This window comes from Gopherus flavomarginatus, chromosome 4 (genome assembly GCF_025201925.1).
Source record: "Gopherus flavomarginatus isolate rGopFla2 chromosome 4, rGopFla2.mat.asm, whole genome shotgun sequence".
Classification (NCBI taxonomy): domain Eukaryota; kingdom Metazoa; phylum Chordata; order Testudines; family Testudinidae; genus Gopherus; species Gopherus flavomarginatus.
In genome coordinates, this window is record NC_066620.1 from 161,162,018 (window position 1) to 161,180,924 (window position 18,907).

At 42.6% G+C, this 18,907-nt stretch overlaps 1 protein-coding gene across 4 annotated transcripts in view; it reads right to left on the bottom strand.

Annotated features, from left to right (window-relative positions):
- The window catches only part of SMAP1 (small ArfGAP 1), a 226,501-nt gene that overhangs the window by 13,365 nt on the left and 194,229 nt on the right, over window positions 1-18,907 (bottom strand). For all 4 annotated transcript variants that reach the window (XM_050950828.1, XM_050950830.1, XM_050950831.1 and 1 more), the window contains one exon: window positions 11,224-11,351. In XM_050950828.1, coding sequence (XP_050806785.1) covers window positions 11,224-11,351 — 128 coding nt within the window. The remainder of the gene's footprint in view (window positions 1-11,223; window positions 11,352-18,907) is intronic.

The following is an 18,907-nucleotide window of genomic DNA, read 5'->3' on the forward strand; positions in this document are numbered from 1 at the left end:
TGGACGGGTGAGTACCTCGATTTAGAAATTCGACTTCAGCTACGTTATTCACGTAGCTGAAGTTGCGTATCTAAAATCGATTTTAATACCCTAGTCTGGACGTGGCCTTAGTCAAAGAGGTCAACAAGATTAGAGGCCTGAATGACAGGCAGGATGATGATCCACAGTGACTGAGAAGGGAGGCAGCAGGGAGAGCCTGTATGGGGGAGATTAAGAGGTTTGCCCCTGGGAGGAAGAAAGATTTTGGGGAAAGTTTTTCAAAAGAGCCTCAATGACTTAGGAGACTATATCCCAGTGAAAGTCAGTAAAACAGACTCTTCAGTCACTTTTGAAAATGGAACTTGAGCTCCAAAGTCCTTCAGAAAATTTTACCTTAAAAAAAAAAAAACTCTACATATACATTGCAAACCCCATGACACACAAAAAATTGAGACAACTTGTAGGGCTCACATAAAAAACAGTTACTCACCTTCTTGTAACTATTGTTTTTCAAGATGTGTTGTTCACATCCATTCCCATCCGGTGTGTGCACTGCATGCACAGTCTGAGTTTTTTCCCTAGCAGCTCCCATCGAGTCAGCTGTGGAACCCCTAGAGTGGCGCTTTCATGGCGCTCAATATATGACCTTGCTGACCTGATCCCCCTTCAGTTCCCTCTTGCCAGTCACTCTGACAGAGGGGAAGAAGGGTGGTTATTGGAATGGACGTGAACGAGACATCTTGAAGAACAGTTACAAGAAGGTGAGTAACAATTTTTTCTTCTTCGAGTGCTTGTTCACATCAATTCCAATCAGGTGACTCCTAAGCTGTACCCCAGAGGTAGGGTCAGAGTTAAGGAATTGCTGACTGGAGCACTGCCCTGCTGAATGCTGCTTCATCTCTGGCATGTTGGGTGATAGCATACTGAGAGATGAACATGTGCACAGATGACCAAGTTGCTGCCCTGCAGATCTCTTGTATCAGGACCTGGGCCAGAAACACAGCTGATAAGACTCATGCCACAAGGGCGCAAGCCTTAAGAGCCAGGAATGGGATCTTGGCCAGCTCGTAACATGAGTGGCTGCAGGCTCTGATCCAGGAAGATATTCTTTGAGATGAGACCGGGAGTCCTTTCAAACTGTCTGCCACAGCCACGAACAGCTGGTTCGACTTCCTGAACGGCTTTGTGCGCTCGATGTAGAACGCTAGCACTTGCCGAACATCCAGTGAGTGCAGCCTCTGCTCTTGGGTACCGGCATGAGGCTTAGGATAGAAGACAGGCAGAAAAACGTTTTAGCTAGTGTGGAATTGTGACATTACCTGAGGCTACACCTTGTCCTTGTAGAAAACCGTGTAGGGTGGATCAGAGGTTAGGGCCTTTAACTCAGACACCCGCCTGGCTGATGTGATTGCAACCAGGAAGGCCATTTTGCATGACAAACAGAGCAGAGAGCAAGTTGCCAGCAGTTCAAAAGGGGGCCCCATTAGTCTGGAGAGGACTAGGTTAAGGTCCCATGCAGGAACAGGCTGTCTAATCTGTGGATATAGCCATCCCAGGCCCTTGAGGAAATGTCCTACCATGGGGTTAGCGAATACAGAACATCCAGACACTCCTGGATGGAAGGCTGAAATAACAGTGAGGTGCACCTTGATGGATGACGCTTCTAGGCCTTGTTGTTTGAGATGTAGAAAATACTCAAGGAGGAGAGGTAGAGGCGCCTGGAGTGGCAGTGGGCACACCAGCAAGTGAACCTTTTCCGCTTAGCTAAGTGGTTCTGGTGGATGATTTCCTGCTGCCGAGTAGAACCTCCTTTACCGGTTCTGAGCACAGAAGCTCCCTTGGGTTTAACCATGAAGCTTTCAGACTGTGAGATGGAGGGACTGGAGGTCTGGGTAGTGAAGGCGACCGTGATTCTGAGTGATCAGATTGGGGTGGAGAAGTAACATGATCATGGTGTCCACTGACAACTCCAGAAGCGTGGTATACCAGTGCTGCCAGGGCCATGCTGGGGCCAGCAGAATTACCTTCACTTTGGCCCTGCAAGTCTTGAGCAGTACCCTGTGCATGGGAGGGAACAGTGGAAAGGCATTCTTAAGGCAGTCTCCCTAGGGTAGCAGAAATGCGTCCGTGATGGAGCCCAGGCTGTGCCTCTGCAATGACCTGAACACTGAGCACTTCCTGTTGCTTGTAACCCCATGTTGCAGGCAATCCAACTCAGAAGGTCCTGATGTGCCCTGTGCTCAGTTAGAGGAGGGCCTGAGGCTTAAGCCCCTGTCACAGCCTCAACAGGGGATGAAGACAAGGATTCCAGAGGTGGGACTGGGTCTTCCTGGCCAGTGCCTGTCTCTGTAGTGGAAATGACTATACCTTGAGCTTGTGGTTGGTCCTGTCTTGGGGTCACCTCTGCGACAGCCTGGGATGGCAGCAACAGTTGGGTCAGAGTGGCCTCTGATCCCTGGGGTGTAGGCCTGAGCTTGGTTGGCTAGGGTGGCCGATGCTCTGAAGCTACTGAATGGGAGTCCCTTGAAAGGGAGCCCTGGGCCTAGTGGTAAGCCCAGAGGGTCCACAAGGGCCATTGTGTCAGAGGCTGCCACTGTGGTTGCCATGCCAATTCTGCTTCCCTTTGATACCTTTCGGATCTGTGTTGACTATGACAGGAATAGTAGGAATCCCCGTCAGAATCCAAGAAAACAGATCTTGACCGTGATGACCACGGCAGCGCATACGCAGGAGATAGGTGCCAACCTGTTGAAGCGGGGGGACCAATGTTGAGTCACCCACACTGGGGATCGGTGCCGGACATCCAGTGTCAGAGAATGGTTTCGGGCGTCCAGTGTTGCAACTGATGTTGCAGATTCGGTGCTGTAGATTGGTGCCAGTCTTCTCTCAGCACCAGAGATCAGTGTGGATCGGTGTTGTGCCAGAGAAGGGGAGCGTCGCCCTGCCGGTGCCAGAGCCCAAGAGGGAGCCCAGTGTCAGGAGTAGTGCCATGGCAACGGTTACCTGGAACGGTGCCGAGAGGAGCAGTACTGGGCAGGAGATGGTGATCGCCTCATCACAGTCAGCTTGCCTCTAGACAGTGCCAAATTTGTCAGTACCAGAGGCTTGTCTCCTAGCACCAGGGACTGTGGAGCCATCATCTCAATTAAGTCTCTGGTAGCTCCAGAAGTGTCTAGGGTGGAAGGTAGCTCTAACTCCTCCACCTGGCACTGCCTTTCCGGGGAGTCACTGCATGCCGGACTCAACAGTCCCTTCTGGGGCACCAAAGTCGATGGCTCTGACTCATGCTGCCTAGGCTCCAAGTGCTCCTTTCTGGGGTGTGCTGGTGCATCACCTGTTGGTTGTGCAGCTTTCGGTACTGGTAAGTGCCCCCGTTGGCTTTCCTATGCCTCATGTGGCACCGGGCCGTTGCTTCCACTTGTAGTGCCGAGGGTGTCTCGTGCTAGAGTCCTTCCTTGGCACTGTGTCACGTACCGATGCCAGAGCAGTCCGTACGGACGCGCTCAATGCTGGGTTCTGGTGATCCACAGTCAGCTGAGGGTGAAGAGTGGATTCCATAAGCAGTTGCTTAAGGTGGAAATCTCACTCCTCCTTGTCCTTGGGCAGAAAGCCCTGTAGATTTTGCACCTTTCTGACTGGTGCATCTCCCCCAGACACCTTGGGCAAGAGTTGTGGGGCTCATTAATGGGCATAGGCTTGCTACAGGTTCCACAGGGTCTAAAGCCTGGGGCTTGCGGCATGCCCCAGAGCTCAAAGAGGGTTAAGGGACTGGGGAGAAACTCTGCCCCCAAACCTTACTATTTACACAATACAACTATCTACTATACACTAAAGGATTACGACTAACAATAACTACAACTACGCTAACTAGGAAAAAACGCTAAGGAAGACACTTGCAGAACAAGTGATTGCAGTTCCTACGACCATCATGGGCAATAAGAAGGAACTGAAGCGGGATCAGGTCAGCAAGGTCAGCTCCAGGGAGCTCCAGAGCCAACCCAATGGGAGCTGCTAGGGAAGAAACTCTCCAACAACTGTGCATGCGGCACGCACACACCTGATTGGTATCAATGTGAACAAGCACTTGAAGAAGAACATAGGCTACATTTTCAGAAGACAAGAGGTCTACTTTGTAGTGCCTTTAGAATGTGTGCCCTAAGACCAAGGACTACCTTGCAGTTTTCTTTATATAACATTCAGCCTTTCTGCCAAGAAGTCACTCTCCTTGGTTGAATGTGGGAGTGTTATTCAAAGGCTAGAATGCCCAACTTGATCATTTGTGGGCTTCTGTCCACCTCAATAATAAGATGGCCTCCTTGCAAAGTACCAACGACTTCATTCCTACTTTTTTCACAAGTCACTGAGGTCAACAACGATTACTACGTGTGTGTTATGCATAGACCCAGGCCTGTTGACATGGGGGGAAAGCAACCCTGGAACAGCTCAAGCTAACCCTCTCACCAGGGAAAGCTGCGGCGCCTCCAAGCAGCTCTCAGCTGTTCCTCTGCTCCTATGTCTGCCTCTCCCTGCCTGCTGCAGCTCACCGTTCAGCTGCACTGCAGGGAGGGGTTCTGGCTGTACCATGTGACCAAGCAATTTTGGGGGGTGGGCATGTGACCACACATGCCGCGTCCCCACCATACATCACCTCTGTGCAGCTGTGTGTGGAAGTGAAGGCAAGAGGCCCTGATTGTCCCAAATCTCAAACAGTTCACTTTACTTTTTCAGTCTCGGTCTGCCCATATTCTGTATGTCCCTCAGTTATTTAAATGAACTTCCCCATTAGAGTTTAGTGGTGTCAGTTGTTACTGTTGTTCTGTCTAGCTCATATCAGATGGCCTGATTTGAACCTTCTGCAGGGAGTCCACCAATTCAGCAACTGGAACACAAGAGCCAGAATCTCCATCTTGCAGCTGAGATCAAATAAACTGAAGGCTAAAATGGGATCAGGAATCCTTATAGTGCTTCATGTTGAAATGTGGTCTCTGGAGAATTTTCATACATAATACTAACATGCACTGCAGATGCATTAAGAATCTTATGGCTTGCTTGGTGTGCAACTGACAGTTGCTGAATCAGGTCCACTATCATCAATTTGATTCCCTTTGGAGGTGAACCTTATCTTTGTGTCCAGAGTTACTGGCAGGCCCTATGTGGGGATCAGATGACCATTCTCCACGTTCATCACAAATCTGGGCTCTTGCAGGAAGGATAAAGTTATTTTCTGGTCCTGAATGGCTCTCTCTGGAGGAAGCTCTGACAAGCAAGTTGTTTAGGAATTGGTGGAGACCTGAATTTCCTGCTCCTGAAAGCCATTACATGAAATTATCAGTACTTTGGTAATGACCTTTAATCATGTCTATAGGCCGAGAGGGATGGCTCTGCCCTGGAAATGTTTCTTATGACAGTAGAAGTACAGGTACTCTGATGAGATGTCAGGAAGTGCAGGTATGCTTCCTTTAGGTAGTCCCTTATTGAGAAAGCTGCATATGGACATGATGGTTTCAGTCCAGAAGTTTAAATTCCAAGGACACTTGTTAAAAATGTTAGGTTCAGTATGGATTTCACATCTCTATTTTAATTTGAAATAAAGAATATTAAGCACATGCCATAGAATTTCTCTTCATGACATTCTTTCTATGGCTTTGATCTGCAACAGACAGAAGATTGCTTGTCCCAGGACTAATTTCTGGAATGATCACATATTTACTTCTGAGGTATTGTGACAGTTCTATGGAGTATCTCCTCTCAGTGACCAATCAGAGTTATTCTCTCCCAGCTATTGACAAATCTGGAGTTTTCCTCTGAGATGCACAGAGACTTCTCTAACTCCAGCATAGTATTAGGCAATACATCAGGGGTTGGCAACCTTTAAGAAGTGGTGTGCCGAGTCTTCATGTATTCACTCCGATTTAAGGTTTCGTGTGCCAGTAATACATTTTAACGTTTTTAGAAGGTGTCTTTCTATAAGTCTATAATGTATAACTAAACTATTGTTGTATGTAAAGTAAATAAAGTTTTTAAAAATGTTTAAGAAGCTTCATTTAAAATGAAATTAAAATGCAGAACCCTCCCAGACCGGTGGCCAGGACCCGGGCAGTGTGAGTGCTACTGAAAATCAGCTTGCATGCCAAAGGTTGCCTACCCCTGTAATACATATTAATATTGTGCCTAACATCTATAAGTGTTGGGATGTTATGTAACTGAATGAATTATATTCTCCCAACAATTCTGTCTAACCATGTCAAGTATCCTATATCATCCTGCATTAGCTGAAGTAAGTTTTGGTTTAAGTAGATAGGAAAACTATCAGGATTCATAGACTCTAGGAATGGAAGGGACCTCAAGAGGTCATCGAGTCCAGTCCCCTGCCCTCATGGCAGGACCAAATACTGTCTAGACCATCCCTGATAGACATTTATCTAACCTACTCTTAAATATCTCCAGAGATGGAGATTCCACAACCTCCCTAGGCAATCTATTCCAGTGTTTAACTACCCTGACAGTTAGGAACTTTTTCCTAATATCCAACCTAAATCTCCCTTGCTGCAGTTTAAGCCCATTGCTTCTTGTTCTATCATTAGAGGCTAAGGTGAACAAGTTTTCTCCCTCCTACTGATGACACGTGATTCAAGATATGTGATTGTTTTACTATAAATCAACAGTTACAGAGTTACTTTCACAGGCTAATACTGGAATGTTGAGAAGGACAAGATATATGAATGTTCTATCTAAGAGGAAGGAGATGCCTTCATGTCCCTTGGTACACATGCCTCATATATTGGTTGAAAAAGAGATAAGTGGTACACCATGGTACCAGAAAAACAAGGTAGTTAAATCTAGTTTCAGATGACATACACAATACATGTTACTCATAAACAGGCAGTAAAAAATGGCTACCGGGGTATAACTTTGGGAGCACATCATGTGTGAGGTGAATGTAACACCGCACAAGATGGCTTTTCAGACACTAGTATCATATTGAACCCTTTTCCTGAACTATATTGTTGACTTATAGCAATAAACCTGACTGATATTGGTTACTTGGTCACTTGAATATGTTTCAAAGTAAATATTTCACATATAACAGCAGCGTAGTCAAGGAACGTCCTATACAATGTCTCAGCAATAGGTTCTACTAATACAGTATAGTCTATACTGAGCTTTCCTCCTCTGTCAAATCTGTTGCAGCATTCCCTCACCGAGGTGTGGTTGCTTGTGTGGGTCAGAGGTGAGTGATGGCTGTGGAAGGGTTATCTGTTCTGAAAGGGTCGTCTGTAAACTTTAGACTCATAGACTCTAGGACTGGAAGGGACCTCGAGAGGTCATCGAGTCCAGTCCCCTGCCCTCATGGCAGGACCAAATACTGTCTAGACCATCCCTGATAGACATTTAACTAACCTACTCTTAAATACCTCCAGAGATGGAGATTCCACAACTTCCCTAGGCAATCTATTCCAGTGTTTAACTACCCTGACAGTTAGGAACTTTTTCCTAATGTCCAACCTAAATCTCCCTTGCTGCAGTTTAAGCCCATTGCTTCTTGTTCTATCATTGGAGGCTAAGGTGAACAAGTTTTCTCCCTCCTCCTGATGACACCCTTTTAGATACCTGAAAACTGCTATCATGTCCCCTCTCAGTCTTCTCTTTTCCAAACTAAACAAACCCAATTCCTTCAGCCTTCCTTCATAGGTCATGTTCTCAAGACCTTCAATCATTCTTGTTGCTCTTCTCTGGACCCTCTCCAATTTCTCCACATCTTTCTTGAAATGCGGTGCCCAGAACTGGACACAATACTCCAGTTGAGGCCTAACCAGCGCAGAGTAAAGCGGAAGAATGACTTCTCGTATCTTGTTTACAACACACCTGTTAATGCATCCCAGAATCACGTTTGCTTTTTTTGCAACAGTATCACACTGTTGACTCATATTAAGCTTGTGGTCTACTATGACCCCTAGATCTCTTTCTGCCATACTCCTTCCTAGACAGTCTCTTCCCATTCTGTATGTGTGAAACTGATTGTTCCTTCCTAAGTGGAGCACTTTGCATTTATCTTTATTGAACTTCATCCTGTTTACCTCAGACCATTTCTCCAATTTGTCCAGATCATTTTGAATTTTGACCCTGTCCTCCAAAGCAGTTGCAATCCCTCCCAGTTTAGTATCATCTTCAAACTTAATAAGCGTACTTTCTATGCCAACATCTAAATCGTTGATGAAGATATTGAACAGAGCCGGTCCCAAAACAGACCCCTGCGGAACCCCACTTGTTATACCTTTCCAGCAGGATTGGGAGCCATTAATAACTACTCTCTGAGTACGGTTATCCAGCCAGTTATGCACCCACCTTATAGTAGCCCCATCTAAATTGTACTTTCCTAGTTTATCTATAAGAATATCATGCGAGACCGTATCAAATGCCTTACTAAAGTCTAGGTATATCACATCCACCGCTTCTCCCTTATCCACAAGGCTCGTTATTCTATCAAAGAATGCTACCAGATTAGTTTGACACGATTTGTTCTTTACAAATCCATGCTGGCTATTCCCTATCACCTTACCACCTTCCAAGTGTTTGCAGATGATTGCTTTAATTACCTGCTCCATTATCTTCCCTGGCACAGAAGTTAAACTAACTGGTCTGTAGTTTCCTGGGTTGTTTTTATTTCCCTTTTTATAGATGGGCACTATATTTGCCACCTTCCAGTCTTCTGGAATCTCCCCCGTCTCCCGTGATTTCCCAAAGATAATAGCTAGAGGCTCAGATACCTCCTCTATTAACTCCTTGAGTATTTCTGTCTATGAAAACTACTTCTTGTCTTTATCAGCTGTTTCTACAAAAACTTTGTCCACAGTTTTCCTGCCCCAATATTTTGAATTGGTCAAGAAACACTATTTAATTATACATTTGCCTTCCTCAAATGAAGACACAGATGCCCATAAACCCTATGTTAGCTTTCATGGATCACTCTGAGAGGTATTGGTGGGATAGACAAGCTTTGAGTCTCAGAGCTCTTCTTCAGGTCTGGGAAAGATACTCCGAGTATCAGAGTTAAATGCAAGGTGGAACAGACTGTTTAGCATAAGTAGTTAGAACATATTTTAAGGGGCCATTTGCGCCCATAAACACCACTGCACTCATAGGACAAAAAACGGATGTATGGTTTATTACAACAATCTGTAATATACTAATCCCCTTTTTTTGTCCCATGATAGCGAAGATGTTAGAGGACCACTCTAATGCTTTGAATACCTTTTCCAGACCTGAAGAAGAGCTCTGAGTGGCTTGAAAGCTTGTTCCTCTAACCAACAGAAGTTGGTCCAATAAAAGATATTACCTCACCCACCTTGTATCTTGGGATCGACACAGCTACAACTACATAACATACATTTTAAGTGTAGGGAGTCCAATAATGTGGGCTGCTACAGAGGCAGAAAAAGATCTTTTATGCAGCATGAATATTCTTCTTCTTTGGTTGAAAAAAGGCTTTTTAGCAGGCTAGTAAGGCTCTTGACTAGCATAATGAAGCAGTGGAAGCTTAAAGGACTGAGGCTGTTGCCTAAGTCATGTTTCAAGGATGACTCCATCATTATTTGTGGATTCTATGGATACAATTCACCCTCCAAAGGTATGATTCTGTCCTTTGATAAGGCTGTAAAAATTACATATCGTAGCAGAAGTCAATGTACTTAAACCTACTCACTGCAGTGAGTTGACTGCTGCTGCTCCCTTGTTAACTCCACCTGTGCCTCTCGCGGCGGTGGAGTACAGGAGTCAATGGGAGAGTGCTTGCGGATCGATTTATCGCGTCTAGACTATACGTGATAAATAAGCCCCTGTTGGATTGATCGCTGCCCGCTGATCTGGCGGGTAGTGAAAACATACCCTGAGAAGGAACACAAAACCCAGCCTAGGATTCCGAGAGAAGGAGAAACATATTGTATAAGTCGTTGGGACAAGCAAGGGCCACAGAAAGCAATATTATATGTGGAGCTAGTAGCTACCCTCTATTTAGGTTGCCTGACACTGTCCTTTACAGTATTCTCACAATCTCTTCTTTAAGAAATATGAATACTTCCGTTGTCTGCAGCAGGCCTCTGATATTCAGCAGGGAACCTCCTTTTCTTCGTTCCATTCCTCTGAGATTTAGCCAAGTTGTGACATGCTAAAAATCACCATTTCATTTCTCTCACTTGTTTTCCTCGAGAAAATTTTTGCAACGTGTCAAAACTGCTAAACATTTTAAGGAGCCGAGCCCATGCTGCTGTCAGAGCAAAAGCAGACACTGACCCCAGCATCCCATTCTCTAAAGGGCACCACATGGGGCAGAAGCTCACTCATCTCCCAAGAGGGCAGGGAAGAGAAATGAAGCTAGGCTCTCTCCATAACTGCTATCCCACCGCCCCTACAAACTCAACATATGGCCTTGGTATCCCATTGCCTCCACACAACCTGGGATTCCCACATGGGGGAACTTCTTATTTTGGGGCAGAAGAAGAGTGCAGTAGACAGTTAGGCCAGGCTTGGTTCCCTCCCAGATCCAGCAGTTCATCCCCACTCTCTGATAACAGCGTTCTCCTGCTGCCAGCTAATGTAATTAGCCCCCAAAGTCAAAGATCCATCAGTTTAAAGAAATATTTTACAGAAAATTGTGCATATATAAAGAAAATAATAAAAAATGTTTCAGATTAATCTATAAAGCCACATTAAAAATCAAAACATCCCCAACCAGTAACAACAACAAACTACATTTAAATAGTAAGAAAAAAACCCATTAGAGTCGTATCCATTCTTTCTCTTCCAAAATCAGGAAAATAGTCAGCAGATTGGTGAATGATATTGCTTTTTACATCTATCTCAGCAGATGCTCTGTGATCACAAGTTGTTGACATCTGGTGACAGCTTAGTTGTCTACATGTCATCAGATGGTGTTCTTTTGTCTAGTTCTTAGTGCAAGAAGTCCACATGACAAGAACTGGGACAACCCACAGCCTCCTGGGCAATCTCAGACAGGCCAAAGATTGAATGGGCTTAGAGAAAAACTAATCTCTCTCACTGTGTATTGATGATCTCTCTAGTTCTGGTTAAGATGTTGGTAAGGCAGTAAGGGAAAGCTTGCCCTGATGCTATATCTGTACCTATAAAAGCTAGATGATTTCAGTCTAAACGGTTGGTCTGGCATTTTTCAAAACAAAATTCAATGAAGAGGAAAACAACATGCAAATGCACGTTTCTGAAGTTTACCTGAGCAGGAGGTACAGAAGCTGCTGGCAAAGGATTAGAGATCATTGGGCCAAAGATATCCAAGTCATCATTCAGTGTTGTTACGGTAGTGGTGCTTCCATTTGTAACAGATGCTTCAGGAGGACCATCTTAAAAAGACAATGGATTCAAGTTTTAAAGTAGAAACCTTTATTAAAACAAGAATTTAATAATTGTAAAATATGAATATATAAATCAAATAACTTAAATTGTCATTGGTTAAAAAGATACTCAGTGCTGGAAGCAAATCTCTGAAATACAATATCTCAGATCCACAAATTCTGAAAGGACTTTTCTGATTTTAAAAGTATATTATATCAATATAATTAAGAACTGAACATTTTAAATACAGTTTTAAGATTTCCACAATGGATCTTAACCAGTTTAATGGAATACAGTTTTGCTAGCATTTTCACCATTTCACAACACTCACCAGCACTACAGTATTATGAATGGGAATTTAATAGTTATCCTACCTCCCAAAAGTTTTGGGCTACTCAACACGAGAGCTATCAAATACATTAATTTGAACTACTCAGGCAAATTCAATATTTGATAATGCTTGAAGTTACTTACAATGCCATATTTATTCAAAATATGGAATACATTCTTCACATGAAGAAAAAAGATGATGTTCGGTATCTTTTTTTTTTTTTTTTTTTTTTTTTTTTTTTAAAGAATGAGAGAGATTTATTTCTATAGAAGTAGAGGTATACATTGTGCTTGACAGCCATAAAATAACATGGTTCATGTCCTGTCCAGAACTTGTAATCTGGAACTGCCCTGAAACCTATCAATATTTATATATACACATGAATTTACTCATTGAGTAAAGCTGTGCATACACAAATGTGTTTCTAGGATTAAGGTCCACATTAGATAATCCTGAAAGATGATGGAAGTTGGAAGAAGGCATATAACAAAATCATGCTGTATAAACATTTTAACACCCCCTCCTACAAACACATTTAATAACTGATTTTCTAACAACTGCTATATGGGTAGGCTACATCTTATAGAAAACATGCCAACAAATCAATTGTTATTTTTACTCCTAGCAGGATTCAGGATTATGATGTTGTGAAACCATACCAAATTAAAGCATGGACATTACTGTTAATATGTGACTGTGGAGAAAGGCATGTTCCCAAAAGTAGACAAATATGTAAAATTATTATAAAATATGGTTGCCATTTCTGGACTACCTATGGATTGTTTTGCATCAAATTTTACATCATTATTTATAAAAAAAATGGAAGGAATATGTGACAGCTGAATACGTATTACACCATATATTAAGAAATTAACTTTCTTACACTGAACTTGGTAGGCAAATAATATCAGGTTGAATGGATGGGTTTCATGGAACTTTATGTGCTGGCTACACTTTATACAAAAAACTTAAGATGCAGATTCTATAAAGTATTTTGTGTAGAATAAGAAAGGAAATCAATCTAGCAGTCTCCTTCGCTGAGAGCAGAAGCAAAGACTTCTCTGGTTATTGCACCGAAGGGCTGGAAACCTCATCAAAATTGTCTCTCCTGGTCAAAAGACTACAACATGTCAAACTGCAAATGTGGCTGTACAGAATAAAACCATTAGACTAGAATAATAAACTACAAGGACGATAAATAGGGTACAATACGTTTATTTTATTCCTTTATTTTATTTCAATATTGGCTCTGAATATATTTTCCCCTTAACCTGTTTCAGTAGCTGTGTCTGTTGTACCCTTTTAAATCAGCCCAGTAATAGTGTTATTTTCTCTAAACAACAACTTTTCATCTACGTTTTCCCACTGCCCTGTGGAGACTATTTTAAAAGGGAAATATCAAATTATTAGTTATATGTTCTGCAGCAATGCCCAGGGATCCTGTTAAGATTATTGTAAGGGGCCTTGTACACATGTACCATGCAATATATTCCTTGACTTAGAATTTACAATCTAGTTTAAGAGAAGATGCAACAAATAATAAGAGGGAGCGTGAACAAGAGTAATGATATTAGATAGTAAAAAATGTTCACAAGTTCTTGATTTTAAACATTTCCTTAAAAAATGGTAAACAGAAAGCCCAATATTTAAGTCATACGTAAACAAATTTATTTGCTTATTTTACCATTAAGTCCCCTCTGAGTTTTAATAAGGCAGTTTTAGCAATCTAATTTTCTGTTCACTGTTTATTTATATTATGAATTTTCTCAGCTTGGACTATAAAGATCATGCAAGTCAGTTTTCAGATTCTCAATGTGTAAATACATGAGTTACAAACAATGCAGTTTATTTCATAATACTAGTCTCAGCAATATTTAAAAAAACAAGGAATGTCCCTTTAAATAACTACAGTTACATAGTAGAAAGAGGTATTGTGTGGCCATTTTTGAAGGACAATAGTCAAAGAACATTAAAGAGACATAACTATTGCACTGGAAAATTTAAAACAATTATTATAATGTAGACTAGGCACCAATTACTAATTGAGGCTGCAAATATTACTGAAATACAAACAAAATAATAACACCTATCAACCAATAGAAAATGCTCATTATAACAAGCATATGAAGTTTAACTTCCCCTGGAGTTGAGAATGGATTCGGGAAGAAAACTGGGAGTAGAATAAATTGGTTCATATGGAACACAAACAACCGTGGGCAGAAACTTGAAATAAGGCCTGAGAGTAACCCAAGCTTTATGCAACAATGTATAAGGAACTCCCATGAAGGTTTGAATCTCCTCTATCCTCTGAGGCTGATAATAGTACTGGGAAGAGGGATGCTGCTTTAAGGAAGCAGGTGGTCTCACTTGTTGTCCGGAAGTCCTCAACAAATAGACAGGCTGTTTTAGAATTAAAAAGTTAATTACCCTCAAAGGGAAGGTTCTCTGTTGTAGTTTGGACCTCCCTGAGAATCTTTAAGGACTGAAGCTAGGAAGATTTTCTCATCACTACACATGTGGCTACAGTACAAACCTCGGTATTGGACCTATCCAGCACAGTCTGAAGGAAAGTATGAAGTATCAGTTATCTCTCAGTCATGACCAGTTTTAGTTCTTCTCAATGTTCCTGTGGTACCTAGTTCACAAACTAAGACAGTTGGTCCTAATTCAGACAGCCATGGTTAGAGAAGAAGGCTTGCTAGTCAGCCACATATCCGGAGGTTGGCACAAGAGCAGCCTTTGTATCCAAATAGGTAGAGATTCTTTGGGTCTTTCTCCGTGGGTGCATATTTGACAGGCCCCTGATGCTTTGAACTATCAGATAGCAGATACTACAGGAGCTCCTGGTACTGGGCTAGAATAGAAAGCATCCAAATCCCATGGAAGAGACTTGGTACTTCCTATTAGCTTGCTTAGCTGTGGTCTATATCAATTCTGGCATGTGCCACAAGTCTTTTACAGGTTCCAGCAACCCCTCATTTAGTGGCACGGTAAGCCTTCTAGGAAGGAAGGGTGTAAGATATCTAGGGCTGTGTACAATTTCTCTCACACAACTTCTACAAGTATATCCAAAGTCTCTTGAGAAGATCCTGGAATAACTTGAAGATGTCAACTGAGGAAGACATTCAGGGATTTACTGCTTCACTGAAGGACAAGGAAGAAATTAAAATAGGGACAAGTAGTTCTCCTCCGAGCAGGATGGCTCCTCCTCACTTTCTTCCCCATTCCGTTCTAAAATCATAGTCTGTGCAGGCTGACCTGGCTGGGTTGGTCTGTACAGCCCTCTCTGGAGAGGAGGTTGTAATCCTTGAAAATGGGGAGAAAATGCAGACTTGCGTGAATATGTTTGCATATCTTGGCAGTCCAATAGAGCTAAGGCTGATAGTAGATGGTACTAGGGGACACAAAGGAGGATGCTAGGAGGGATGCCCCTATGAGCCCCAGGTTGTTTCCTGCAGATGGATTCCTCCCTAGAATCCCTACCTGTGTGTAGGCAATGACTCCCTCCTGTGCCTTGAAGAGAATGAGGAAAAAGGAGTACACGCTCCTCAAAAGATGGGACTATCCTATCAGGCCCTCCTGGGGAGAGGATTAGAGAACAAACACGTGACAGATGTTAGTCATGTTGCTTAAGGTACAACTGGAAGGCTCTCAGATACTATGGTGATCGGTGAAGTATAAGAAAATAAATTATGGAGAGAGAGAGAGAGAGAGAGAGAGAGAGAGAGACAGACAGACAGACAGACAGACAGACACTGACTAGAATAGAGTGCCTGGATCTATTGTATCCTATCTAACTGGCAGGGGGATGAAGTCAGTACCAAACATATTTCCTTTGTTTGCTGCACTGCTGAGTCTGTAACTCATTGATTAGCTATCACCATCTTCAACCTCTTGAGGAGAGTACCAGTTCCAGTTAAATAACTCTGTATTGTATTTCCCCTGTGTATTACAACACTAGGTAGAGAAGCTTTGGGTACCAAGGAACACATTTCCAAGGTGACCGATACCAAAGTGTCAAGTACTGAGAAGACTGGTATTAAGAGAAACAGTGCAGCGATTTGGTGGGTACTCTTGGTGCTCTCTTTAATGGTTGGTACTACTGTGCCAGAGATCTTTGTCAGTCCATTGACTGCACTTCAACCGCTGAGGCCAAGGAGTACTTCAAAAGGAATAATTTCAAGCAGGCCTTTTCGAGTCTGCTTACAGGAGGACAGACTTATGGAACACTGCTGAGGAATACATCCCTCTTCTAAACAAAAGAGGCACTTAGAGTGCCAGTCATTAAGCAGCATTAAAGCTTCACTGAAGGGGCAGATTCCAAACCCTCAGAATCTCACTTCTGACATACTGCTAGAGCTCCTGTATGGGGAGAAAGAGTGGTCCAGTTAACCCTTCCTAACCCCCCTAAATTATCCAACTAAAATGGATGCTGCTAGCCAGAAGAATCAGGTCTCGCATGTATGGAGGCCTGCTCTGCACAAGAGTGGAATCCACGTGGATGGTCACTTAAAGAACAAAAGATTGTGTGTCAAATTTAGTTATGCCTAACACTAACACATTAAATAATAAAAATCCAAGCATTTTACTTGCTGTATAAGTGAAAAATGTACAGTATATGTTACTGAGAAGCAGATACTGAAGGAACTTTAACTTAAAATATAACTATTACTTGAAGGACCAATGGACATTAACAGTCTAACATTGTAATACATTCATCAAACTTAAATTGTGGAACATGTTAAATAATAAATAGTCTTAACAAGCCCTTCAAAAGTATCAGACATCCACAGCAAATCCATAAATCTATAAAGAGTATGAATATTACTTATTTTGCCATGCCATAAAGAAGTTATTTTCCAGTGCTCTAGCACTGTAACAATGATTTGCCTGAAGGAAAAAATTCATTCTGAGGGCCAATATTATCAAAGCATCAGCATTAAAGATTCAATAATACCACATGAAATGTGTGGCTTATTGCAACAGAGAAATGTGAGAGAGAGAAGGCAGCAGAAATGAGATTTCCACATACTGTACTTCCCCATCTATTTTATTGCTGGATTCTTTTTTTCCTAAGACTGTGTTAATGCTAGAAAAATGAGATATATTATTTAATCAGAATTTCACTCCTATAAAACTTCTCCATTACTGACTCTCACACAGCACAACTATAATTTCAGCTCTCTGATTGAAATATTCCCTGGCATTCCTTTCCCCACTGCTAAAAAGAAACAATTGACAAATCAAGGATAGAATTTTTATTTATCTGAGAAAAGAGAAAGTTCCAGTAGGACAAACCAAATGAACAGTTTACTGTATGCTGTAAAACACTATTTCCCCTCCACCATAAAAGATTGTTCACATAAGAACAAAATAACTGGCAGGGTCCAGCTATCTGCCAGTTTGCCTACAAGACAACGGGGAGGACAGGGTAAGACATTACAGTTCTTCACTGTTCTCTTCTGCCCTCACAATCTGCAGCATATGGGCTCCTTGCAGTTCAACCTGGGAGCTGGAGACTAAGGCTATGTCTACACTAATACTTTTGTCAGTAAAACTTTTGCTGGTGAGGAGTGTGAAAAAAATGCGCCCTGACCAACATAAATTTCACTGACAAAGCACTGATGTGAACAGTACTATGTCGGCAGGAGAGCCTCTCATTGGCATTGACATTGCTAACACCACTCACGGGGGATGGTTTAATTATCCTGGCAGGAGAACTCTCTCCGGCAAGCAAAGAGCAGCTACATTGGAGACCGTACAACAGCACAGTTGTAGTGGTACAGCTGTGCCACTGTAAGATCCGTAGTGTAGATATAGCCCATGTTTCCTAGTAGTGCAGACTGAAGACATAAGGGACCAAATAAGGGAGAAAAGTGAATATAGTACCAAAATGTTCTTGAAACTGGGTTAAAGGAAAAAATAGTGATTGACAAAACAGGAGTTCTCTGTCTGCCTTGTGCTGCTATCTGGAGGCAGATCATCCTGGAATGGAATCAGTGGGAGGGTCTAATCACAAGGAGCCCTTGAAATTTAAGGGCTGGTCTACACTAACTTAGGTTGACTTACAGTGGTGTCTGCACTGTACTATATTGACAGGACACGCTCTCCCATGGACACAGCTTCTGCCTCTCAGGGAGATGGAGTACTGACATCATCAGGAGAGCGCTCTCCCATTGACTTAGTGTATCTTCCAAAGACCAGCTAAATAGACACTGCTGCATCAATTGCAGCGGTGCCAATTTAGCCAACAGTGTAGACATGGCCTTAGACCAGGGGTTGGCAACCTCTGGCACGCGGCTCCCCAGGGTAAGCACCCTGGAGGGCCGAGCCAGGTTGTTTACCTGCCGTGTCGGTAGGTTCAGCTGATCGTGGCTCCCACTAGCCGCGGTTCGCCGTCCCAGGCCAATGGGGGCTGCAAGAAAGCAGCGCGGGCGAGGGATGTGCTGGCCACAGCTTCCTGCCACTTCCATTGGCCTGGGACAGCGAACCACAGACAGTAGGAGCCGTGATCAGCTGAACCTGCTGACATGCCAGGTAAACAAACTGGCCCGGACTGCCAGGGTGCTTACCCTGGTGAGCCGTGTGCCAGAGGTTGCCGACCCCTGCCTCAGACTGTTTTCAGACTCCTGTGGAAAGTGACCCAACCCAGAATGCATTGCATGAAAGCGTGCTCTTGAAGGAGAAGGAGCTATTGCTATGTTATATTTGAAACTTTAATACAACAAAAGACAGGCAGCTGAAAATTATTGAATACACAGCAGCTGAGTCTCTTTCCCCTACTTGTGCATAACTGAATTTTGCATTACCACAGAGGGATATTAACCTTTATGCCTTAATATGTATATGAAATGTGGCACAGTTACAGTTGCTATGGGAACCACAACTTTGAATTGCCTGTTTTTAGTATGTGTAAAATCCCCAATATAATGTTGCTTGTGTTTTTTACGTTTACTTCACATTTTCATGAAAAAGAGGAGTTAATAAATACAATCAGAAAAAAACACTCCAAAGGAAAACTAAAGGTGCTGATGTGCAATCATGTGATTATTTGAAGGTTTTTTAAAATATTAATTTTGTTAAAAATATACAAAATGTACCTTATAATGATTTTATTCTATAAATATAAAAATGTTAATAATTAGGCAAATCAAATTATAGAGAACCATAATTATAAGCACATACACAAGCCCAACATGGGATCCATATTTGTCTTATGTTTTTAAGATGACC